This window comes from Stegostoma tigrinum, chromosome 12, assembly GCF_030684315.1.
Source record: "Stegostoma tigrinum isolate sSteTig4 chromosome 12, sSteTig4.hap1, whole genome shotgun sequence".
NCBI lineage: Eukaryota > Metazoa > Chordata > Chondrichthyes > Orectolobiformes > Stegostomatidae > Stegostoma > Stegostoma tigrinum.
This window is the reverse complement of record NC_081365.1, coordinates 15,482,430-15,508,006: the sequence shown is the minus strand read 5'-3', so window position 1 is coordinate 15,508,006 and position 25,577 is coordinate 15,482,430. Positions and strand designations below refer to the sequence as shown.

General features: G+C 41.6%; 1 protein-coding gene across 1 annotated transcript in view; it reads right to left on the bottom strand.

Annotated features, from left to right (window-relative positions):
* Positions 1–2,174: 2,174 nt before the first annotated feature.
* zgc:112083 (uncharacterized protein LOC550461 homolog) overlaps positions 2,175–25,577 on the bottom strand; it is a 38,534-nt gene continuing 15,131 nt past the window's right edge. The window contains exons 5-10 of the mRNA XM_048541084.2: positions 24,916–25,068; positions 14,708–14,785; positions 12,195–12,315; positions 7,422–7,560; positions 5,574–5,698; positions 2,175–2,747 (exon numbers count right to left, since the gene is read on the bottom strand). Of these exons, the coding sequence (XP_048397041.1) occupies positions 2,234–2,747; positions 5,574–5,698; positions 7,422–7,560; positions 12,195–12,315; positions 14,708–14,785; positions 24,916–25,068 (1,130 nt within the window). The 3' untranslated portion in view covers positions 2,175–2,233. The remainder of the gene's footprint in view (positions 2,748–5,573; positions 5,699–7,421; positions 7,561–12,194; positions 12,316–14,707; positions 14,786–24,915; positions 25,069–25,577) is intronic.

Here is a 25,577-nt window from a genome sequence, read left to right as displayed (position 1 = left end):
CATCAGCTAATCACGTAACATTCGGGTCTATCCAACTGATTTGAGATTTGCCTGAATGCTTGTACAGCCAGCTTCAAAAAGGATATTAGCATTTGTTCAACACTTTCCCATTAAAAACGGAGGGTGGGGTGAGAGTCTTTGCTGAAGGGATACAGGAGTGTGGTGACCATTGCTTTGTACATGAGGACAGTTGTTGAGTGGCAGAGGTTTTTATTGTACAAAATAGTTGCTGCTGGAGTTTTTTTTAGAAGGCTAATTTAGCTCAGCCTTTCAAGAATGTCCTTTCAAGAGAGTTGGCAACCAAGTTATGGAAAGTGTTCAACACATTCCAGGGTTTCTCCTTCAACATGTATGGCAAGTGGAATATTTGGTTGTTCAGCTGTGGGTTGACGTACCAACTTTGTTTTCACAACATTCAAGGACAGGCTAAGTTTCTTGTATGCAGAACTGAAGAGATTGAAAGTGGCTAGCAAATCTGCTGCAGTGTGGACAATGGCACTGCAATCATCCTCAAAATGTAGGTGTACTTATTTAACGGTATGGAACTGGAGTCACACATATAGACCAGAGAGCATTTAAACATCCGTTTCTTTTTCAGAAGGGTATTAATGAAATAGCCAGGTCTCCCGATTCTCAGTTAAGGGTGTGGACTTGCAGATGGTTTCGAAGCCTCTGCCACAACCTCACACTAACGGGCAGAAATCATTGCCACTGACACACTGAAAAGGAAGGCAGTATGGAGATGAAGCAAGATTAAAAATTACACTGATACCAGCCACTGAATATTTATCTCTTGCTGGGGTGGTTCTGTGCCATTGATGAAGGCAGTACTGTGACATAAATAGGATATTGTTTTAAACATGACAGAAAAACTACCTTATAACTGTCTGAGGACGAATGAGTCAAATCTCAGATGAAGGCCCATGAGAAATTTTCCTAAAAGTTAAAAAAGCCTAACAAAAAAGCCATATTTTCTTTTTAGTAAAATGAAAGAAATAATGAAAGAAAAAGTGATTGGGCACAAAAAGAAAGCTGATTTTCAGATGATCAAATAGACGGAATATCACAGGATAATTTTGACACATTCTGGAGAGAAACAAACGGGATTGTAAGAGAAGTGAGGGCACCATTCCAGAGATGGCTCAGTGATGAGTGGGCAGTCAGCCAGCCAAGTTCCTCTAAGGAATCAGAAGTTGAACCCTGAACTCATTGAGCAACCTGCTTAACTTTTATATAGTGCTTGGGACAACAGGTCTTAGATTAACATCTGACCCAATGTCCAGAGTGACATCTATGCCATCTGTGATTTAATTGAGCTACTATATGCAGCAGACACCAGTTCATGCATATATCTCCGCTGGCTCTGCAGCCAAAACATTAACGTCTCAATATAGGTCACTGTTAAATGGGATAAAGTAAGTGTGTGTCAATGTGTTAAGACACAAGAGTAAAAAAAGAAATGGTGCTGGGTTGGATGTTTTTCTTTACAGCAAGGGATTAACAGCTACAGTAGGTCATCAGGAAGACTGACTGCAGCCAAGACACTGAATTTCATTTAAAATAATCAGTTGGATATCAGAATGATAAGTCAGGATCCTTATATTTCCTACTTTGGCTGGGCATTCATTGATATTCTTTGAAGGGTCTAGGGTAGTTTTTTGTATGTAGAACATGACCTTAATAGGCATTGGCTTTTGCTGGATCCTTTGCTAGTGAGAAGGGCCCACACCATCTGAACCTATCTTGTCATTCCCTCAATCTCAATACAATTGTAAATCAAACTGTTCCTCCCTGCCAAAAACTCTGGAAGACAGATAAAGGAACAGGCTTCATTAGCCCTTTTCCAACATGTGCAGTCAGAATGAAAGCTCAGAATGATTTTTTTTTGTTTTTTTGTTTGTCTCTATCTCCACAGATGCTGCCAGGCCTACGAAGTTTCACCAACACTTCCTGTTTTTATTTCAGATCTCCTATATCCACGGTATTCTGCTTTTATTTAAGCAAGAATAAGAATTTGTTCTAGCATCGTGTTGATGGTTCTCTGAAATATCCGCACATGCAGCAAGCTCTGGCCTCTCAATACTGTTAATATACAGGCAGCAGGACCCTGTTAAGTTGTAACTTCAAACTCCCACCCCCCTCCCCCCAACCCACCACCAAGCTTTATTTGTGCAACTACTGTTTAAAGAAGTTATGGACCTGGATTTCAGCAATTTGCTACTGGCAACTCTGACTATCCAATTATCTGAATACCAAGACCTCGCGCTACCTTCTCCAATGTGTCAACAGGGTCAAGAGAGGGGACAGCTTCACTCCTTTCAGGAGCAGCAGGATGCCCAGATGCTGACTGGGATACATTACGGAGGACAGAATAGATTGGAGAGTGATTTCCAGAAATCTCTGAACACTGCTCACCCATTTTGGGGGGCTCTGGGGAGTTGCACTGCGCTGGCTGAGGGGCCTTCAGTGAAGGCCTGGTTGGCAAGTTGCTAGTTTCCTGGTGCCCAGCACGCCGCAGCCGAGTGGCAATTGCGAGGTAGTCCTCCTCCTCCTTGCCTGCTTTGCCCGCTGTGGGTTTTACAGAGATGGTCTTGCGGCGGGGTTCTGGTGTATGGAGACATGCTTCCGTCACCTTCCTTCGGGGCCCTCGCCTCTTCTCCAAGTCCTTGATGATCTGTTGAGTCAGCTCAACTGTTTCATAGCGCACCACATGTAACTGCAAATATCCATCTGCATGTTCCTTGTATCTGGACAGTTAAAGCAAAATAAATAGTGTGGGATCCATTTTCATCATCAGAGCTATAATCTTTAATCTGAAAGGGGGACTGGGGAAGGTGGAAGGGTTGTGGTTGAGTGGCATAATGGTGGAAGCATTGACCTTTCACCTCTGGAACTGGGTTCAACCCAAGTGACTTGAAAGTCTTGTGGCCAGAGCTATTTCTGTGGGAAATCAACAAGGCAGCCTTAATCTAGCATAGCATAAAATAGCATTAAACAGGCAAATCTCACTCAGATTTACCGGGTGACCAAAACCACAGAATTGTTACAACGTAGAAGGAGGTCATTTGGCCTATCGTGCCTGCACTGCCTCTCCAAATAAGCATCATTACCTCATGCCAGTCTCCTGCTTTTTCTCCTTAGCCTGGTTTACTGTCTCTAACCAAATTAACATCCAATTCCCTCTTTTATGCCTCAACTGAACCTGCTTCCATCACACTTCTAGGCAATCCATTCAATACCCAAGCTACTCATTCTGTGAAAAAGTTTTTTCCTCATTTCGCACTTACTGCTTTTTTGCAGATCCCTTTAAATCTATGCCTTCTTGTTCCTTTTATGAGCACGAACAATTTCTCATTAACTGCCCTTTCCCACCTGCTCACAATTTTGAAAACATCTATCAGTTCTCCACTTAGCCTTTCACTTTCCAAGAACAGTCCAAATTCTTCAATCAATCCTCATAACTGAAGTTCCTTCTCCCTGGAACCATTCTTGTAAATTGCTTCTGCACTCCATCCAATACGTTTCAATCCTTCCAATAATGAGGTACCCAGGACTGCACACAAGATAAGCCTTATACAATTTCAACATGATCTTCTTGTTCCTGTGCTCAATGACCCTACTAATAGAGCCAAGGACACATTCATCTTTATTTAATGCTCTCTCGCTACGTCCATCCACTTAGAATATCTGTGTACATATACACCCAGATCCCTCTGCTCCTGTATCCCCCTTTGGAACTGTATCCAATCTTACATTGTTTTTCAATGTTTTTACACCAAAATGCATCACTTAACATTTCCTTACATTGGAACAAATCAGCCACTCTATCTGCCCATTTCCCCAGTTTATCTTTGTACTTCCAGAATTCTACACTGTTTTCCTCATAATTTACAATTCTTCCAATATTTATGACATCTGCAACCTCTGAAATTGTCTCTTGCACACAATGGAACAAAGTGGACAGCACTAACATTCTTCACTTTATCAGAACACAAAGCTCAAAAGGTAAGTTCAAATTGTAGGGAACAATTAAGTTGTCACCTTGTTATACCCGCCTGAAACGGAACAGAGGTTGCCCATCTCATTCACAAGGAATCCTGAACAAAGAATTTTTATCCACTTGGATCTGAATCAGGTAACAAAGGTGAAAGTTCAAGGTCTAACCATAGCACCACCCAGCTACAATGGGAAAGACATTTTTTTAAAATTTCTTTCTGTGGGAGACTTTTCAAATTGAGAAGTTAAGCTCTTTTCACTTTAATCATTTACTGCAGCTGTACAGACAAGTGTAAAATGAGTCTCCCATTATTCTGCCCCAACATGTGTTGGCCATTATTGAATTACACAACTAAAAAGCATTAACACCGTGACTTCCTGCCAGATAAGACTTTAGCAAACAATGTTTAGGTGGTTTATAGTTGATGGGATTAAGGGACCTCTATAGTGACAAGTTTACAATCCTGAAGACAGATTTTATTTCTGAAAGCCGAATTTAAATATTTGAACAAGAAAACAACATAAATCCTGCTTACGGTTAGAGACAAAAAAAATTGCAGATGCTGGAATCCAAGGTATACAAACAGGAGGCTAAAAGAACACAGTAGACCAGGCAGCATCTGTAGGAAAGGAGCAGTCAACATTTCGGAAGGTTATACCCGAAACATTGACTTTTCCTTTCCTCCACGGCAGCCAGTCCTGCTGTGTTCTTCCAGCCGCCTGTTTGTCCACCATAAATCCTGCTTATGTCTGGCAATGCTCGATGCAGAACCACTGTGTCTGCCTACAGGCCAGTCCATCCACTTGAACCCCCTTTATATTGTTTTATATATGGTTTTTAAGATAATTCCCCATTTGCCATCCCATATCGTAGTTTGTACAACTGGGATTTAAGTTTCTCATTTCTGTATCTGGGTCCCCTCTACACTCAGAATATTAACATTCCACTGTCAACTAGATACATCTTGACCAAAAAATTAACTAAAGTGGGCTGAATGGCCAACCTTATTTCTATTTAAGGTGGGATCTCATACCTCTTTTAATTTGCAGTAAAACAAATTGGCCCCACCCATTTTTCAAAGAAGTACTACAAAATCAATGGTGTGGCTTGCTGCTGATAGCTCTCCTGTCTCTGAATTGGAAGGTTCCAATCCCACTACATACCAGGTTCATATTATGTGTGGCGTCAGCATTTAACTGGGCTCAATGCCAGGATCGTAACAGATGTAAAATTTATCTAGGTTGTAGAAAGCAGAAGGGCAAGTTATGGAGGACCTATGCTTATGGGGGTTAAAGTTCGAAACCAGAGCCAAGAACCTTGACCAGAACGCTCAACTAAAGATTAAATCTAACTTTCTTTTTTCAGATGGTATCTATCCACTGTGAATGTACACATGTACATACACATTGACTGTATACTAGCAGTGACCTTTCTTGAATCATTGTTGATGCAGAAGGAAACAAAACATTTTAGCTCTGCACACAAGGGTTAGATACAGTTCACTGGAATGAATGGCATCAGCAATTGTTGGTTTAAGACAACACCCTTTCGCTCTGGACAAATGATATTATCCTACCTGAATCGTGCATGTCCAGAAGGCCACTTCAGCTGGTGCATCTTACGTAGGTGCATTGTTAGTGTATAGGCCCAAGAAAAACATTTGGCACAAATGTGGCACTTGTATCGAGGCTTTGTTTCTCCCTGAATAAGATAGAGACTATAGACTAAGATAGAGGCCTATTGCATTGTTAACTTGAAAATGTTTTGAAGTAGTACATTTTTTCCTTTACAAATTTAGGGCTATTATATAAAGTCTTTAGTGGTCTCTGTCCTCCTAAGAGCTATTATCCTGTAACATGGTAACCAGGCAATAGGGAAAAGCCATGCTGAAAAATCCATTTATTACCAAGTAGTTCAACAACATGTTTCTGAACTCACTAACACAAGCTGTCCAGTTGCTCTTAAGTAGCAAAATCAAAAGATGCTATAATTCTATCCATGAATACAAATTTCTGTGACAGAAACTAACCAAGATTCAAATATAAAACACACAGGAGATTGATCTTTTACCTAATAAATCCATGCCAAATCCTGTAGCACAATCTATTCAGTCCCCTAGCTTTCCAAGTTTATTTCCATCAAGTGTCCATCCTTTTAAAAATCAACTCCACTTTTATCCACAACTTTCATCAGTAGCCAGTTTCAGGTCTTTATCATTCATTGCGTTAAAAAAAAATCTTCAAGTTGCCTTGAAATAGCTTGCCGAAAACTTCAAATCCATGTCCCTTGGTCTTTCGTTTTCTCGGTAGCCTGTGGCGATCTCTCGGCCCGGCATCACAATATCTCAATGTGCAAGTGGGTCCTGCTCAGGCATGTTCCGGAGGTAGCAGGACGAGATCAGGGAGCTAGCAGCTTCAGCACCGGCAGCAATGATGGCATTGTGGCCCACTGTGGATAGAGTGGGAGGTGAGGGAGGCTCCTGGTATCTACAGAGGCGGCATCGAGAACAGGCAGACGAGGTCTCCCAAAGAGCAAGGTAAGCAGAGGACTCATCAAAAACTGTTGAACTTCTAACTTCATTCCTTTTCTTTTCTGGTCTATACTAAGAACAACTTTAATGTTAACTACAACCTTGTTTCTTTATTTTTCTACATATTCTTTGAAAGTAATACTTAACATTTTTTGCTTAATGCTTAAATGCTTAACCTTGTTTCTTTTACTACTTTGTATCTAAGTTTTTTGCGCCTCTTGCTCTTTCCACATTGGGCCACGAGGCCATCATTGCTGCTGCTGCTGCCACCTCCCTTTGTACTTAAGATGGCAGTGTACTGACATTATACACTTTCCATTGTACTACTGTGCTTGAGTACACATGACAATAAAATCCATATCAAATGTGAACAACATTGCTTGGCCTACCTTAACTAAGCCCTGTTATATTGTTGAACGCTGCTATCAAACCTTTTTTCTCAGTATGTCGTGTCACCTTCAAAGATCAGTGCAAGTAAACCCCCAGGTTTTTCTAACCCCAAACTCTTTAAAACTGTGCCATTAAGTCCCTATTTCCTCTCATATCCCTTCTACCAAAACGCATCACTTCACAATTCTCTCTGTTAAGTTCCATCTGCCACTTGTCCAATAATATTGTTAGCATTTTCACATGCTGTTGCAGTCGACTGGTTTCATTGTCACTGTTTGCCACAGAATTAATTTAGGCAAAATTAAGAAATTTTACCCTCTATTTCAGTTTCCAAGGGATAATGAAGAACCACAGATAGACATAAATAAAAGGAACAACTGAAAACGGAAGGCTAAGAGGAAGGAAAGAGTTCCATGCCACTGACCTGAAGTTAGTTCAAACTATGGTCTCTAAGGTAAAAGTATATGAAATCCTGCATAAACCAGTTGTCACTTCGACACGTACCTCATGTATTCTCCTGTAGTGCTGTTTCAGGGTTTGCACACTGCGGGCACTAAAGTTACAGCCATCTGAGCTGCAGCGGTATGTAGGTTCATCATTATGCGTTTCGATGTGCTTTCGCAGATCGTACAAATTCTTAAAACTGTTAAGTGAGTGACAAAAAGAAACAATTTTAAAATAGGAAAACTTTAAGAAATGGCCACTGGGCTTAGCAAGCCTGTCTGGATGGCTGGTTCACAATGAAAAGTGATGCCAAGTGCATGTGCTCAGTTCTCACACTGGCTGAGGTTACCATCAAGGACCTCCTTCTCAAACTCTACTCTTGCCTTAAGTGTGGTGATCCTCAGGTTGAACCGTCACCAATCATCTCTCTCTGTCTAATGAAAAAGCAGCGCTATGGTCCGGTAGGACAATGGTAACTTTATCCTTTTAACATGGCCAACTCATCTTTGACCTCACCTATGAAATCACAAGATCTGACATTTCAATCTGGAAACCTGAAAATCAGAGACTTTTTATCTGCTTGTTCATGGGATGTGATCCTCACTAGCAATGCCAGCACTTATGGCCAAACCATAATTTTACATCAGATAGTGGCAGTAAGCCATGCCATGCTATGCCATGCTGGTACATCCACAGATCAGTTAGATAGCTTGTGACATTTAGATAGCCCTGGTATTGTTGTATGGTGTCCATGAATTATTTCAGACTTACAAGAATGAAAAACAAAAACATAAACCTGGTCACTTCTGCATAAAACAGGAGTACGCTAATATCACAGAACACAAAGGAGATGAGATGAGAAATTTCAGAGGGTGCTGAACCCATGTAATTCTTTACTACAGAAGGCTGTGAAAGAGAAGTCACTGAAATATTTAGGAAAGAAATAGATTTACAGATGGTAAAGGTGTCAAGGGGTTAGGAAGGCAACATGAGAATAGTGTTGGAACAGAGGATCAGCCGTGACCACGCCGAATGGCAAAGTAGTCTCAATGAGCCAAAAGGCCTACTCTTGTTAAATAAAAACCAAAAGAACTGCAGATGTGGTAAATCAGAAACAAAAATAGAAATTGGTGAAACAGAATCTGTTCTGAGGAAGAGTCACTTAACCCGAAATGTTACCTCTGATTTTGTGTCACTGAGGTGCTAGACCTGCTGAGTTTTTTCAGCTACTTCCATTTTTGTTTTCGGCCTACTCTTCTATTTTCTATGTTTCTCATTTTTAAATGTTAACATGTCGATTAAGATGAAAGGAGAATTCTTTTGGAAGCTGTTGCTCTGCCTCAAAACAAACACAACGATTACCTCGTCAAGTAGCAATACTGATCCGTTCCCACGGTTCTCTGATCTTAATGACTAAGTCACAGCTAAACTAACTTCTGTCAACCTGGTCCAGGGAATTGCTCACTATATGGATTCACATTAAGAGGATCAATGAAAACATGAAACAAAATTAAATGGAGCAGAGGAACAATAATTTCTGTGGCTTTGGGCAACTCCATATTCCGTTAAACATCCCAATGCAACAATTTAATTCCCTATGCCCTGCTGTTACATTCTGATATCATCTCAAACAAGTCACAGCTTGCTATACTGCACATGCTTCAACAATGCATATATAAGCTGATCAAATTTAATAGACTAAAAATCTCTCTCAATTGTGCCACATTGACCTGATTCTGAACAGCTCTAGTCAAATGGAGGTACAGGACTGCTCCTTGCCTGTTCTCACTACCCAGCAATGAGCAGCTAGGCAGGACAAGTTTCAGTCAGTCTTTTGAGTCAAAGAAATCAGGCAGGTCTAAGGTTTTGCTTCTTTCTGTGTTAGCCTGCTGGTCTGAGACAAGGAAGTACTGGATACATAACCAATGTCTCAAGATCAAGGGAATGAGCAGTAGGAAAAACAGACACAAATTCAGCCTGGTGGCTGATGATTAAGCACAATTTTTAAAAAAATCATGCTGGGGGTCACAGGGCACAATTCTGGGACACCATACCCCATTTAAAGATTTGGGAAAATGAATGGGAGGTTGGGGATGGCCAGTAATTTGGAAGGACAAAAGGGTCAAGGCTGAATCTGCAAAACAGGTTTTGAGGTGCAGTCTTTGACAGAGAAGAACCAAGTAGTTGAGGAGAGAGATTTTACAATGTCAGCTAAGATGAGGGTTCAAGGGACCAAAGCTTTTGTCCTCAGCATTTGAGTGGGACTGGGTCAAAGGAACGGACAGCTGAATCTTTAGTCCAGCCCACTGCCCAGAAGTCTGAACGGCCAGCATGGTCTGAGGTTGCCACCCAGTTGAAAAGAGTCTCAGTCATCTGGAGGAATGGTACTGCACCCATCATCCACCAAGGATTTACCACTCTCACTAATTTATGCAACATCTTCTCCACCCGCCTTCACTCACATCAACCTACAACATCATTAATCCTGCATATCATCTGCAAGGCCTACTTAATTGCTTTGGAAACCTGTCCACCTGCACCAACTGTAATAGCTACGCCATCCACTTGCATCTTTGTATTACCTGCCTCTCTCTCATTCCAGGAGCAAAACAGCCCACAACAGGGGAGAAAGAGTCAAGACAGGTGATCATTCAACTGCCCATCATTCAACTCCTTTATGACCAGAGGATCTTGACTCACTGAGTGCCCTGAAAAGAGCCTGGACTGGTATTGGAGGCTGCCCTTGACTTACTGAGCCAGAAATGCATGAGTGAATGTTAACCCTCTTGACTACACTGAAGCCTGTTGACAACTGTGACAAACATCCGACTTGTTTCTACATTAAATGACAAGCAAGAGAAAGTAATAAAAGGTCGATATCTCTGGCTAAGGAAGCAACGTGCAAAAAAGTTAGGCAAGCAAAAATGCTGGGAACATCTAAGCAGGCGCAGAATGAGTGAGTGCTACATCAGTGAGCAAAGAGCCGAAGGATGTAGCCGAGTCCAATCCATGAGCTGGGTGTGCGTCTCTGAGTACCAAGTGTCTTTGTATTGAAATGACAGTGGCTGATGCAGCCTGAGGCACAGTATTGAAATGCAGAAGTTTCTTCTAAGTGGACTGGATATATGCCATGAGGGTTCACAGAGATTGATACATACTGGATGCCAATAGCCCTGGGTATGGAGTGGGCGTAGTGGGGGCCGAAGGAACACGGCAGAGATACTGAAACATTGGTAGGTACCAGGTACATAACATGAAGGACTTTTCGAGTAAGTGATGCTCTGGTTTGCATGTCGAATTTTCCCGACAGCTAGTTTTTACACATTGAGTTTGTTACAATAGCAACTCGTAGTGGGTTTGGCTGTTAACAAGATGCTGAAAGAGTAAGTTCAAGAGTCAGCTGGGAACTCACCACTGCCTAGTGAGATTCTCACTGCATCACTTCAGAAAAACATACAAACTACTGCGAAATGATCGGGACGTTGAGTTTTGGAGGGGTGTTTATCTAACTCGAGGTTTGTGACCAATGGTGTTCCAAAAGGATCAGTGCTGGGACCTCTGTTGTTTGTAATATATATAGATGATTTGGATGAAAATGAAGCCAGTCTGATTACTAAGTCTGCAGATTACACGAAAATTGTAGTTATCAAAGGATACATCAGGATATAGATCAGTTGGAATGTTGGGTGGAGAAATGGCTGATGGAGTTTAATCTGGAGAAGTAGGAGTGATACATTTTGGGAGATCAAATGCAACTGGAACGTGTACAGTAAATGGCAGGATCCTGAGGAACACTGATGTACAGAGGGATCTTGGAGTACTAGTCCATACCTCCTTGAAAGTGGGAACACAAGTGGATAAGGTAGTAAAGAAGGCATAAGGCATGATTGCTTTCATTAGTTAGATATTGAGGGTAAAAGTCGGCACGTTATGTTGCAGCTGTAAAAGACTTTAGTTAGTCTACATCTACAGTACTGTGTGGAGTTCTGGTCACCAGACTATAGGGAAGCGCATGAGAGGGTGCAAAAGACATTTACCATGTTGTTACAAAAAGAGAAATTATTGGAGAAACTCAGCGGTTTGGTAGCATTTGTGGAGAGAAAGCAGATGTAGTGCTTTCAGTCCACTGACCATTCTTCAGAACTGGACTGTAATGTTATCTCTGCTTTCTCTCTACAGATACTGACAGACCTGCTGAGGTTCTTTAGCAATTTCTGTTTATGTTTAGAATTCCAGCATCTGCAGATCTTTGTTTACCAGGAAGTTGCTTGAACCAGACTGTATTAGCTATAAGGAGAGGTCAGACAAACGTGGATTGTTTTTGCTACAGCATCGGGGGCTGAGGGGCAATCTGATAGAATTATATAAAATTATGAGACATGAATAAGTTGGAGAGTTGCAGACTTTATCCCAGGGGGAAATGCCAAATACTGGGAGGCATAGGTTTAAGGTGAGATAGGAAAAGTTTAAAGGAGACATGCGAGTCAAATTTTGTTTTACATAGAGGGTGGCAGGTGCCTGGAACACAGTGCCACGGGAGATAGTAGAAGCAGATACAGTAGCAATGTTTAACAAGCGTTCAGACAGACACATGAACAGGCAGGGAATAGATGGACACAGACCATATGCAGACATATGGGATTAGTTAAGAATGGCATCATGGTTGGCACAGACATGGTCGGCCAACCAGTTTGTTCCTCTGCTGTTCTACGGGCCTTGATGAACATCTTGCCCAATTCAACTCTATATCTCGCCGTCGGTCATGTTTGCCAAGATTACTGGATCAGCCATGTATAGTGTAGTAGCAATTTGACTAACAACTACAACACTTACCTGTTCTCACAGAAGTCGCACGCATATGGCCTCTCATCACAGTGGCGAAACTTGATATGTGTCCTTAATGAGGAGAAAGTAGTGCAGGTCATGTCGCAGAGTGGGCATTTAAACTGGTTCACTAACAACAGAAGCACAAATTAATCTGTTAAAAAAAAAATTTGTTGTTCCTGGGTACAAATTGTTTTGGGAAAATTATTATTCTGCCCCTCTTCTCTATACTTATTTTCCCTTCTTAAATTTCCCCTCTCTCCATCCATCCTATGACTTGGAAGAGTCTAGATCCTAATCCATTTCTAAATATGAGATGATGCACCTAGAATTCTGTAGAGGTGGGTGGAATAGTACAAATTAAAGATTGCAGGAGGAAACCCAATATAGCGCAGTGCAAACTCCACCTGCTTTAAGATAACGCTCTGTTCCTAATAAACAGGTTGTTTTTTGAGTTCACTGAAGAAATCTGGTAGATGTTTATTTTACAGTCTGGCGGACAAGGACACCATTTTGCAACTAAAACATGACCTGTGCCCCTCACACCATTGAAAGATAGAATTCAATAACCTTATAGTTGGCCCTTGCAACCATTAGATCCTTAGAAAGCTGCATTTGTGCACTGAGTAAAGTTCTCTTACAAATGATTCAATTCCAAATTCAATTATAGCTCTCAATAATAATTAATTCAAAACTTTAAACAATTACAGTGCACCTCATGGTCAACACAAGTGCCAATGTCTCTGTATGAACAGCATTGAGCAAGCAATGACATACGGTAAGCAAAAGCAGAGGGAGCCTACTATTCTCTGATATCAAAAACCAAAACTTACAAGGTAACAGTCTGGACAACACTCCATTACAGTAATGAGGAAGTGTCACACAGCAAGTGGTGGTGTCCTTCGGACTAGATTACCTTTGCCCTTCAAAACAGGATACAAAATTCCAAGGCATTATACAGAGAAGTGCTTGAGCATGTTCTCCCCAAGGTCGTCACCAATATTTATCCCTCAACTAACATCAGTAAAAACAGATGATCTGCTCATAATGACTTTTTTTGTGTGACCTTGCTCTGGGCAAAATAACTGCTGCATTTTCTACCTGGTTGCAAAGCATCCTAAAGGTATGAAGATGGTATGTAATTGCAAGTCATTCTTTTGCTTTGACAGCTTTGAATTCTGCACAGGTAGAAGTTTTCTGTCAATCTGGTCCATGGGAAAGAACTGGTATGGGGCACTACTCAGAGAGCATTATAAGTGAAGAGCTAAATTGGAAAACAGGACTCCTAGGGTTATTCTCTATGGATTATTACTTGAGTCACAAATAAATTGACATGGGGATAAGCAGATCAATGAGGTGCACACACGGCTGAACAAGTGATGTGTGAAAGAGGAATCTGATTTCACAGCACATTGGATGGAATGGATCCACCTGAATTAGGCTAGAACACTGATCCTGGCTAAGAGAAAGGACTAAGACTTTAAACTAGAAGTAATAATTCTAAAACACATGAAGACAAAGACAACAGAATTTTTAAAAAAATGTGCTTTAAGCAAGACAGCAAAGGAAAAAATAAAAATGTAAACTAATTTGAATTTGTCCTGCTTTGCGGGCAGAAGACATACCTGAGCAACTGTATCACATTGTCTAACAGATGCCAGTGCTGTTGTTGCAGTGGAATAATTTGTTCCAGCACTCTAGACGCTACTCCCTTTATAGATGACAAAGTATGAAGCTGGATGAACACAGCAGGCCAAGCAGCATCTTGGGAGCACAAAAGCTGACGTTTCGGGTCTAGACCCTTCATCAGAGAGGTGATGAAGGGTCTAGGCCCGAAACGTCAGCTTTGTGTTCCCAAGATGCTGCTTGGTCTGCTGTGTTCATCCAGCTTCACACTTTGTCATCTTGGATTCTCCAGCATCTGCAGTTCTCATTATCTCTGATCACTACTCCCTTTCTAACTTTGTCCCAGTGTTTGTCTGTGCTCAATATCATATCATGATTATTTTTCTTAAGGTTAGCAAGTGTAGGGATTACATATCAATGTTAAGAAAAGTATAAAGGGAGTTAGAGGAGACGGAATTATTTGGACACTTTTCTGGGCTGAATGAAATCATGTGATTTCCTGGAAATGTGTTCAGCAATCGGTGAGCTGTCATTCAACTGCTAATGATGGAAGTCAAAAGTGTAATTTGCACGGTTTTTCTGGAAATCAAATGAATTTGCAGGAGCAGTGCAAGTGTATACGTGGGATTAAGGGGATATAGCTGTGATCCAGAACTAAACTATGTGTTAATCAGTAGTTGCCACTTGCTTTAAGGATGAGGTCTGTTCCTAGCAAACAGGTTGTTTTTTGAGTTCACTGAAGAAATCTGGTAGACGTTTATTTTACAGTCTGGCAGACGAGGACAACATTTTGCAATTAAAACATGACCTGTGCCCCTCACACCACTGAAGGATAGAATTCAATAACCATATCATTGGCCCTTTCAAACTTTAGCAAATGCACTGATGCATCTTACCGTGATTTCGTACATGGTCCCTTAGCAGCCTCTCATTGGCGAACTGCTTGTCACAGTGCTGACAGGGAAAGGTCTTCTCTAAAATTAAACAAATTTTAGTTAAAATTAAATATGTTCTGTACACCAGTGTAGAGTTCAGAGATCAGTATAAATTTTCAATACTTTTGTGAGTGACTGTCTCTTCATCCATATGGAAATAATATACCATATCAGCAAACTTCACTTTTGTTTAATTTCACTTTCTCATACATGCCAGCAATCTTTAGACAGTCCCCTTGCAATACAATTTAAAAAATTAAGACAGGATATTGGCTGGGTCACAACAGATGTGGGGAGATGGAAGTAAAGTGAAACAACTGTAGCAAAAGATTTGTTGTTCAACACAAGAATGATATTCATTAGCTGGGAGTAGAAAAGAAATTTGAACATAGATTCACAGATCATTCATTCTATTGAACCATGCTCAATCACAGCCTTACTCCAACAGTGTGAAAGGTAATAGCAACCTAACAGCAACTTTGCCGTTCTTGAGACAGACCATAAGCAACTGATCATGGAAACAAGAGGTGTGAGCACTGGTGTCAAACAGACAATTTTTCCAAATAGAGATAACAAGGTGTAGAGCTGGATGAATACAGCAGGCCAAGCCGCATCTGAGGAGCAGGAAAGCTGACGTTTCGGGTCTGGAGCCTTCTTCAGTAATGGGGGAGGGGAAGGGGATTCCAAAGTAAATAGAGAGAGAGAGGCAGAGGTGGTTGGACGATGGATAAAGGAGCAGATAGGTGGAGAGGAGACAGATAGGTCAAAAAGGGAGGGATGGAGCCGTGAATTTTTCCAAGTATTTCAGTTCTATACTGTCTAGTGAAGCAAAAGAATGGCCTGAAAATAATGAGTGATGTACTTTGAGATAGTTGAATCTCGTCAGCCAAATGTCCCTTTTTAATTAATGGGTCCATGTGGATAACAGACATCCAGTGATGACATGATCTATGATGCCGTGACTGGATAATTTTCGACACTCATTAACCAAACGCACAAAACAAAATTGGCAACAGGCAGCAACATTGATATCGCAGGAGTTGTACATCAACATTCATTGCAATGATCTCTGCAGTGAGATTTACGTTGTGCTGCTGCTGCAATCTTTAAAAGAAGATCAAGGCATTGAAAACTGTTTTCTCATTAAATTTAGTCATGGGATAAGGTCAACCCAGACTAGGCTAGCATTACCTAGTCCACCCCTAATTGCTCGAAAGATGGTGGTGGTAGCGAGCTGCCTTCTTGAACCACGCAGTCTATATTGCATGGGTATGCAAACAATACTTCAGGAAGACAATTTCAAGGTTTGATCCAGTAACATTGGAAAAACAAGTGATATAGCTCCAAGTCAGGCAGAGGTGTAGCTTGGATGGCAGCTTGTAGGTGGTGGTGTTCTGTGGGCTGTGCAGTCTGCATTCTTCTGGATGGTAGAGTCACAGATTCAAAAAGTGCTGATGCTGTCAATGAACCCTTGACAAATTACTACAATGTATACTAATATGGTACATATTGCTATCACTGTGCTAGGTATAGGCATTGAGATTAGGTGCAGATCAATTCGATAGCTCTATCCTGTATGTTGTTGATTTTTTTTTACTGTTGTTGGAACTGCATTCATCTAAGTAAAAGAAGGATATTCCACCAAATTCCTGACTTACATGGTCCCTCAGTAGTTCATTATGCCTCAAATGGAGTACTGCATGCACAGAATAGGAAGGATGTAACTGCACTACAGAAGGTGCAGAGGAGATTTACCAGGATGCTGTCTCAGTTAGAAGGTCTGAACAATGAGGAAAGAGGAATTGGCTAGGGTTGTTTTCCTTACAGCAACAAAGGTTGAGAAAGGATCAAATAGAGGTGTACACGATTGAGGGGCACAAATAGGATGGAAGGCACGTTTTCCATTAGCTGACAGGTCAATAACTTGGGGAAATAGATTAAAGATATGAGATAGAGTGCTAAGAGCAGAGTTGACAAGAACGATTTTCACGCAGCGGATGGATGGGAGTCTGGAACTCATTGTTTGGGGGATGGTCGAGTCAGAAAAATCTTGGAACGGAAATTGGCTTGCTGAAAGATTGGATCGGAAATTGGCTTGCTGAAAGAAGACAGAGGGTGGTAGTTGATGGGAAATGATCATCCCGGATGGGAAATGTTCATCCTGGAAACCAGTTACTAGTGGTGTACCACAAGGGTCGGTGTTGGGTCCACTCTGTTTGTCATTTTTATAAATGACCTGGATGAGGGCGTAGAAGGATGGGTTAGTAAATTTGCAGACGACACTAAGGTCGGTGGAGTTGTGGATGGTGACGAAGGATGCTGTAGGTTGCAGACAGACATAGATAAGCTGCAGAGCTGGGCTGAGAGGTGGCAAATGGAGTTTAATGCAGACAAGTGTGAGGTGATGCACTTCGGTAGGAGTAACCAGAAGGCAAAGTACAGGGCTAATGGTAAGATTCTTAGCAGTGTAGATGAGCAGAGAGATCTCGGTGTCCATGTACACAGATCCTTGAAAGTTGCCACCCAGGTTGACAGGGCTGTTAAGAAGGCATACAGTGTTTTAGCTTTTATTAATAGAGGGATCGAGTTCCGGAACCAAGAGGTTATGGTGAAGCTGTACAAAACTCTGGTGCGGCCGCACTTGGAGTATTGTGTACAGTTCTGGTCACCGCATTACAAGAAGGATGTGGAAGCTTTGGAAAGGGTGCAGAGGAGATTTATTAGGATGTTGCCTGGTATGGAGGAAAGGTCTTACGAGGAAAGGCTGAGGGACTTGAGGCTGTTTTCATTAGAGAGAAGAAGGTTGAGAGGTGACTTAATTGAAACATATAAAATAATCAGAGCATTAGATAGGGTGGATAGGGAGAGCTTTTTTCCTAGGATGGTGACGGCGAGCACGAGGGGGCATAGCTTTAAGTTGAGGGGTGAAAGATATAGGACAGATGTCAGAGGTAGTTTCTTTACGCAGAGAGTAGTAAGGGAATGGAACGCTTTGCCTGCAATGGTAGTAGATTCGCCAACTTTAAGTACATTTAAGTCGTCATTGGACAAGCATATGGAATAGTGTAGGTTAGATGGGCTTGAGATCAGTATGACAGGTTGGCACAACATCAAGGGCCGAAGGGCCTGTACTGTGCTGTAATGTTCTATGTTAATTAAACACTATTTAGTATTCATTTGTTTTGCCATAGTCTTCACAGCTATGGGCCAAGAATTGCAAAACTGAATTAGTGCAGCCAGAACTTTGTTGACTGGTACAGATACAATGGGTCAAATGATCTACACCACAGGAGTAACCATCTAAGAGACTCATGCCTTTCGGATGGTGGACAGGGACAGTTACATGCTTTAGAATTATCAGCCTCTGATGTGCACTTATAATGACTGTATTAAATGGCTGGTCCACTTAAGAGTTCAGTTTCTGGTCACTGGTAACCCTTCCAGGGTAATAAGGGATTCAGCAATGATGAAGCCCTTGAATGTCAAGAGACATTTACTCTCCTGTTGGAGATTGTCATATGGCATGAAAAGCAATAATGACAATAATAGGCATTAAATTAATAAATTTGTGATTCAAATTCAGCCCTAACGAAAGAGGCAAATATGGGAGTACTGTTCAGCATAATCAATGTTTACAAATCAAAAGTCAGACTAACTTGGAAAATTTATTTGGTGCCAAACCAGAACAGCTTGGGAGCAAGAGATTGTATTTTAGAAGTTTAGATATACTTTGTTGAAGTGGTGTACGTATTGCAGTTTCCTATGGAACAGACTGCCTTCTTGCGCTGTAAATGTGTATTCCAGGTATTTAATATTAATGTATTCTTGATGAAACAGGTTTTGGAGTGCAGGAGTGAGAAGAATTTCTATAATAGGGAGTAGGAACTATAAAATTTTCAGGACTTGAAATTTCAGCAATTTGCCAACTACAAAAAATTAAGGCACCTGCCCGCAGGCTGAAAGAGTAAGAGGAAATAGACTGGTGATGAGTTTCAAGAGAACCACAAACACCTACATAGACTAGCTAGACTGAATTCCTATTTCTACGCAATACCATACTTATATGGCTGGGAAGGGATTGCTTTTGTGGCCAGGAGTCAACATTACAGTTAACAGGGAAATTCAGGGTCAAAAGTTTCTAAAAGTATTAAATGATAACATAGTTGGATTGAATGTCAATGATATTTTTTAAAATCCTTGCCTAAAGATCTAAGTCCTGATTTTGAGAAGACATGGTCATTTTTCACATTAGCATCAATGCTTATTATCAGAGCACAGTTAATTTGCAAACCTGAATTAATTACAATTGTTATGGAATACCACCGTTATCACTTCAACTCCCACTGCCCAGATTGAACACCAATGTCTGGGCAGATGTATTACATGGAAGTGTTATATTTTTGCAGATGCTATGTATTAAATGAGTTGTGAAATAAATGCTTATTGGCCTCTCAGGTGGACACGAAAGATCACAACACATTTTTTTGAAGGAGAGCGGGAGCTACCCTAATAAAACAGAAGTTGTTGGAGAAGTTAATCAGGTTTGGCAGCATCTGAGGAGAGAAAGCAGTCCACGTTCCAGGTCCTGTGACCCTGCTGAGTTTCTCCAGCAATTTCTATTTTTGTTTCAGATTTCCAGCGTCCGCAGTTCTTGTTCTGGATGTGAGTTTGCTCGCTGAGCTGGAAGGTTAGTTTTCCAGTTCAGCTAGCAAACTCACATCCAGAACCTCAACCTGAGCTACAAATCTTCTCAAAACTCGCTAGCAGTTCTTTGTTTTTTGTTTAGTGTTTAACTCACTGCAACATCTCTTCCAGGTATGCCCACCGTGAAGAAGTTCTGTTCCTCTCTCTGACAGGGTTTTGATCTGGTGATTTGCCCCACACAGCCTCCAAGCTCACAATCCCCCAAGCCTGAACAGCATGCTTCTACCTTCTTCTTAAAATCCACACAGGCTTCCATGTTCCATACCCAAACCCCACACCCAGGCCTTCTCATTACATGGGCTGTTTTCATTGCACTATGCCATTTTCATCCACTAGTGATCCATATTAGTAGCTCTTCCTTCTCTCTGGCTCACAATTATCCATTCTTTTGACTGCTTGCTGTTCTATCTCTCTGGGCTCCATCTCCACCTATCGTTTCCTCTCTCTCTTACCCAACCTTTTTAACATATATACCACCTTTTACTAGCTACAATCAGTTCTCAAAAAGGGTCACTGGATCCGAAACATTGACTCTGCTTTCCCTCCATTGATGCTGCCAGACCTGCCGAGTTTCTTCAGGAAATTCTGTTTATGTTTTAGATTTCCAGCTTCCAGAGTTCTTTATTTTTCTTTTTGGCTAGGGAGTTATCCCACTTAGCACTGGCCAATATTTATTCCTCAATCGATATTACAGCACTGATTACAAAATTACTTAGGTAACAAGTGTGGAGCTGGATGAACACAGCTGGGCAAGCAGCACCAGAGGAGCAGGAAGGCTGACGTTTCAGGCCTGGACCCTTTGTCAGAAAAGTTCTTTCAGAGGGAGGAGGGTAATTTCTTCAGGGTAGGCATCCTTAGAAGAGGCTTTGCAGTGGGGTTAAAATTGTTTCACAGACAGTAGGAACTGCAGATGCTGGAGAATCTGAGAATAACAAGGTATGGAGCTGGATGAACACAGCAGGCCAAGCAGCATCAGAGGAGCAGGAAGGCTGACATTTCGGGCCTCGACCCTTCGTCAGAAAATTTTTTTTAGAAGGGTCTCGGCCCAAAACATCAGCATCTGCAGTTCCTACAAAATTACTTAATTGGCTATAAAGTGTTTCAGAACATTTCATTTTGGGGAAGATGCTATATAAATGCAAATCTTTCTTTCTGTTATACATGTGATGAGCTGTAGGAAATGCAATATGGGTACAAAGAGATCTTACACCCAGCAAAGAGATAACAACCTGACTTTTGTTTTAGTTTACAGACCGAAGTGAAAATTTCCTGCTCTTCTTTGAAACAGTGCTACGCAATGTTTTACTTTCACTCATTACAATGGTGGCAACACTCAGTCATAAAGATCATAGAGATATACAGTGCGGAAACAGGCGCTTCAATCCAACCCGTCCATGCTGGCCAAAATATCCTAATTAAATACAGTCCTATTTCACAGCTTTTGGCCCATAAACCCTTCTTATTCACGTACCTATCCAGATGCCTTTTAAATATTGAAATTGTATCAGCCTCCACCACTTCCTCTGGCAGCTCATTCCATACACGCACCACCCTCTGCTGAAAACGTTGCCCCTTAGGTTCCTCTTAAAATCTTTCCCCTCTCACCTTAAACCTATGCTTTCCAGTTTTGGACCCTCCCACCTTACGGAAAAGACCTTGTCTATGTACTCTATCCACACCTCTCATGATTTTATAAACCTCTATAAGGTCACCACTCAGCCTCTGACGCTCCAAGAAAACAGCCCCAGTCTATTCAGCTTCTCCTTATAGCTGAAATCCTTCAATTCTGGCAACATCTTTGTGAATCTTTGCTGAACCCTTGCAAGTTTCACAACATCATTCCTACAATAGGGAGACCAGAATTGCAAGCAGTATTCCAATAGTGGCCTAACCAATGCCCTGTACAACATGACCTCCCACTCAATAAAGATCTATATTAGTATAAAGAATAAATAAATATACTCAAAAGTTCTATAAAAGCAAGCATACCAAATGCCTTCTTTATTATCCTGTCTATTGGCGAATCCACTTTCAAGGAGCTATGAACTTGCACTCCAAGGTCTCTTTGTGCAGGAACACTCCCCAGGACCTTACCATTAAGTGTTTAAGTTCTACCCTGATTTCCCTTTCCAAAATGCAGCACCTCACATTTATCTAAACTAACTCCATGTGCCACTCCTTGGCCTACTGGCCCATCTGATCAAGATCCCCTTGTACTTAGACGTAACATTCTTCATTGTGCTCTACACCTCCAACTGTCATCTGCAAACTTACTAACCATACCTCACATCCAAATCGTTTATATAAATGATGAAAAGCAGTGGACCAGTGCTAGTCCTTGTGGCGCACCACTGGTCACAGGCCTCCAGTCTGAAAAGCAACCCTTCACCACTACCTGTTTTCTACCTTCAAGTCAGTTCTGTATGCAAATAGCTTGCTCACCCTGTTTCTCATGTGATCTAACCTTGCTAATGAGTCCACCATAAGGAACATTGTCAAAAGAGTTGCTGAAAGCCATATAGGTCACGTCCACTGCTGTGCCCTGATCAACCCTCTTTGTTACTTCTAAAAACTCAATCAAGCTAGTGGGATACGATTTCCCATTCACAAAGCCGTGTTGATTAGCCCTAATCAGTCCTTGCCTTTCCAAATAAATGTATTCTTGTCCCTAAGAATCTCCTCCAACAACTTGCCCACCACTCATATCAGGCTCACCATTCTATAGTTCCCTGGTTTTTCCTTACACCTTTCTTAAATAGTGGCACCACATTAGCCAGCCTCCAGTCTTCCAGCACTTCACCTGCAGCTATCAATGATACAAATATCTCAGCAACGGGCTCAGCAATCACTTCCCCAGCTTCGTGCAGCGTTCTAGGGTACACCTGACATCCTGGGGATTTTACCACCTTTATGAATTTTAAGGAGTCCAGCACCATCTCTTCTGTAATGTGAACATTTTTCAAGATGTTGCTATTTATTTCCCCACATTCTCTATCTTCCATATCCTTCTCCGTGGTAAATGCTGATGCAAAATACTCAACTAAAACCTCCCAATCTCCTACAGTTCCACACATAGGCGGCCTTGTTGATCTTTAAAGGGACCTATTCTCCCCCATGTTACTCTTTTGTCCTTAATGCATTTGTAGAATCTCTTTGGATTCTCTTTAACCCTATTTGCCAAAGCTGTCCCCTTTTTGCCTGCTGATATATCTCTTACGATACTCCTCTTGCCTTTATACTTGTCGAAGGATTCACTCAATCTCTGCTGTCTATATCAGAAATATGTTTCCTTCTTGTTCTTTTCCAAAATCTCAATTTTCTAGTCATCTAGCATTCCCTACACCTACCGGCTTTGCCCTTCACTCTAACAGGAACATATTTGCTCTGGACTCGTTATCTCATTTTTGAAGGCCTTCCCTTTACCTGCGAACATCTGCCCCAGATCTACTTTTGAAAGTTCTTGCCTTACATGTCAAAATTGGCCTTCCTCCAATTTAGGACATGAACATTTTGATCCGGTCTATCCCTCTCCTTCACTATTTTAAAACTAATAGAATTATGGTCACTTGCCCCAAAGTGTTCCCCCACTGACACCTCAGTCACCTGCCCTGACTTATTTCCTAAGAGGAGGTTAAGTTTTGCACCTTCTGTCATAGACACATCCACGTACTGAATCAAAAAAGTTCCTTGTACACACATAATGAATTCTTTTCCATCCAAGCCCTTATAACTATGCCAGTGCTAGTCTATGTTTCGAAAGTTAAAACCGTCACCCTATTATTCTTACAAATAACTGAGATCTCCTTACAACTTTGTTTCTCAATTTCCCGCTGACCATTGGGATTGTACCGTAGAATCCCAATAAGGTGGTCATCCCTTTCTTATTTCTCAGTTCCACCCAAATAACTTTCCTGGATGTATTCCTAGGAATGTCCTCCCTAAGTACAGCCATAATGTTATCCCTAATCAAAAAAGCCACTCTCCTTCCTCTCTTGTCCCCCATTCTATCCTTCCTATAGCATCTATACCCTGGAATATTAAGCCACATCTTCGTAACTGCTATGATATCCCAGTCCCATGTCTCCATTCATGCCCTGAGTTCATCTGCCTTACCTATTAGGCCTCTTGCATTGCAGTAACTGCAGTTTAATTTATCAGTCCTACCTCATTCTCTGCTTTGTTCCTGCCTGCCCTGACTGTTTGACTCATTCCTTTTCAGTTTAAATTCCTGCCACCTTTCTATACATTCTCCTCAGAATCTTGTCCTTTTCTCTTCCTATGTCATTAGTTCCAGTATGTACAACGACCTCCTGCTGGTCCCTCTCCCCTTTGAGAATATTCTGCATCCTCTTCAAGATATCCTTGATCCTCTCACCAGGGAGGCAACACACCATTCGAATGTCCCACTGTCGGCCGCAGAAACATCTGTCTGTGCCTCTGACTACAGAGTCCCCCATCACAATCAATTGCTTGGAACCTGGTGTACCCCTCGTTACATTAAATCCAGTCTCAGTACCAGAAGACTGGCTGTCAGTGCTACATTCCCCTAAGAGTCCATCAGGTCCTACATTTTTCAAAACAGCACACTTGTTTGAGATGGGGATAGCCACAGGAAACTCCTACACTACCTGCCTACCTTGTCTACCTTTCCTGGAGGTCATCCATCTACTTAACTGTATCTGCAGTTTATCTCCCTTCCTGCAACTGCAATCCATTACACCCCTAGCTCCTGTAAATTCTTCATTGCCTCTCACTGCCACTCTAACCAATCCACGCAATCCAACAGGATTCACAACCAAACACACTTCCTGTAGGCATAATCACTAGTAACATGGAAACTCTCCCTAATCTCACACATCCAACAGGAAGGGCACATCACTCTAGTAAAGGCCATCTTTGCACCTTAATAATCTACAGACTATGGAAGAAGAAGAATCCCTACGGTGTAGAAACAGGCCCTTCAGCCCAACAAGTCCACACCAACCCTCACAGCATCCCACCCAGACCCATCCCCCTATAACCCATCTAATCTAAACATCTCTGAACACTATGGACAAGTTATCTTGGCCAATCCACCTAGCGGGGACATCTTTGGGCTGTGGGAGGAAACCAGCGCATACGGAGGAAACCCACACAGACATGGGGAGAATGCGCAAACTCCACACAGACAGTCACCCCAGGGCAGAATTTAAATTACTGATAGAAGAGAGATATTCAACGACAGAAACATTCTCCGTTAGTTCCATTCTCAATAAATTCCACAGTTACGCACGCCAACTAAATAAAAACCAGAAAGTTTAGTACAACTTCCTAAACCAAAACCCTAAGGGTCCCAACCCGAACTGTCAACTTTCCTACTCTTCTGATGCTGCCTGGTCTGCTGTGCTCTTCCAGCTCCACACTGTGTTACCACAAAAGTTAATATGTTTTAACAATTTAATTGTTCAGTTGTAACAACCACATACGTTCATTCGAGGTCTGCCGGCGAACATGGTCGTAGAACTTGGTGTTGTTGGAAAACATTCCTCCACAGTTGGGGCAGGAGACAACCTTCTCCTGTGTGTGACTCCTCAGGTGCTCACGAAGTTTAAATCTGATTTTAAACGTAGCGCCACAACCTGGAGCATGAATAAAATGCAAAAGAAAATGTTTAGAGAAATCTGTAATTAATTCTTGGGGCAGGAAACAGAATGGAAACATACATATTTTTCAAATGTCTTACAGCACGGTTTTGTCGTGGTGAGGATTTGCACTCAGCCCTTTGTGTCTGTGCCAGTCATTCGATGACCATTTCATTAGAATTAAATTGACACAGTGAAGGGATACATTGGGAGAAGGGAAGCAAAAACATTTCCCATGAATCAAGTTGCAAACTACTATCCATAAGATCATAAGATATGAGCACAGAAGGCCATTTGTCCCACTGAGTCTGCTCCACCATTTGATCATGCCTGACATGTTTCTCAACCCCATTCTCCTGCGTTCTTTCTGTAACTCTTGATCTCTCAACCAAATAAGAGCCTATTTATTTGTCTTAAATATACTCAATGTCTTGGCCTCCACAGCCCTCTGTGGCAATCAATTACACAGATTAATTACCATCTGGCTGAAAATATTCCTCCTCATC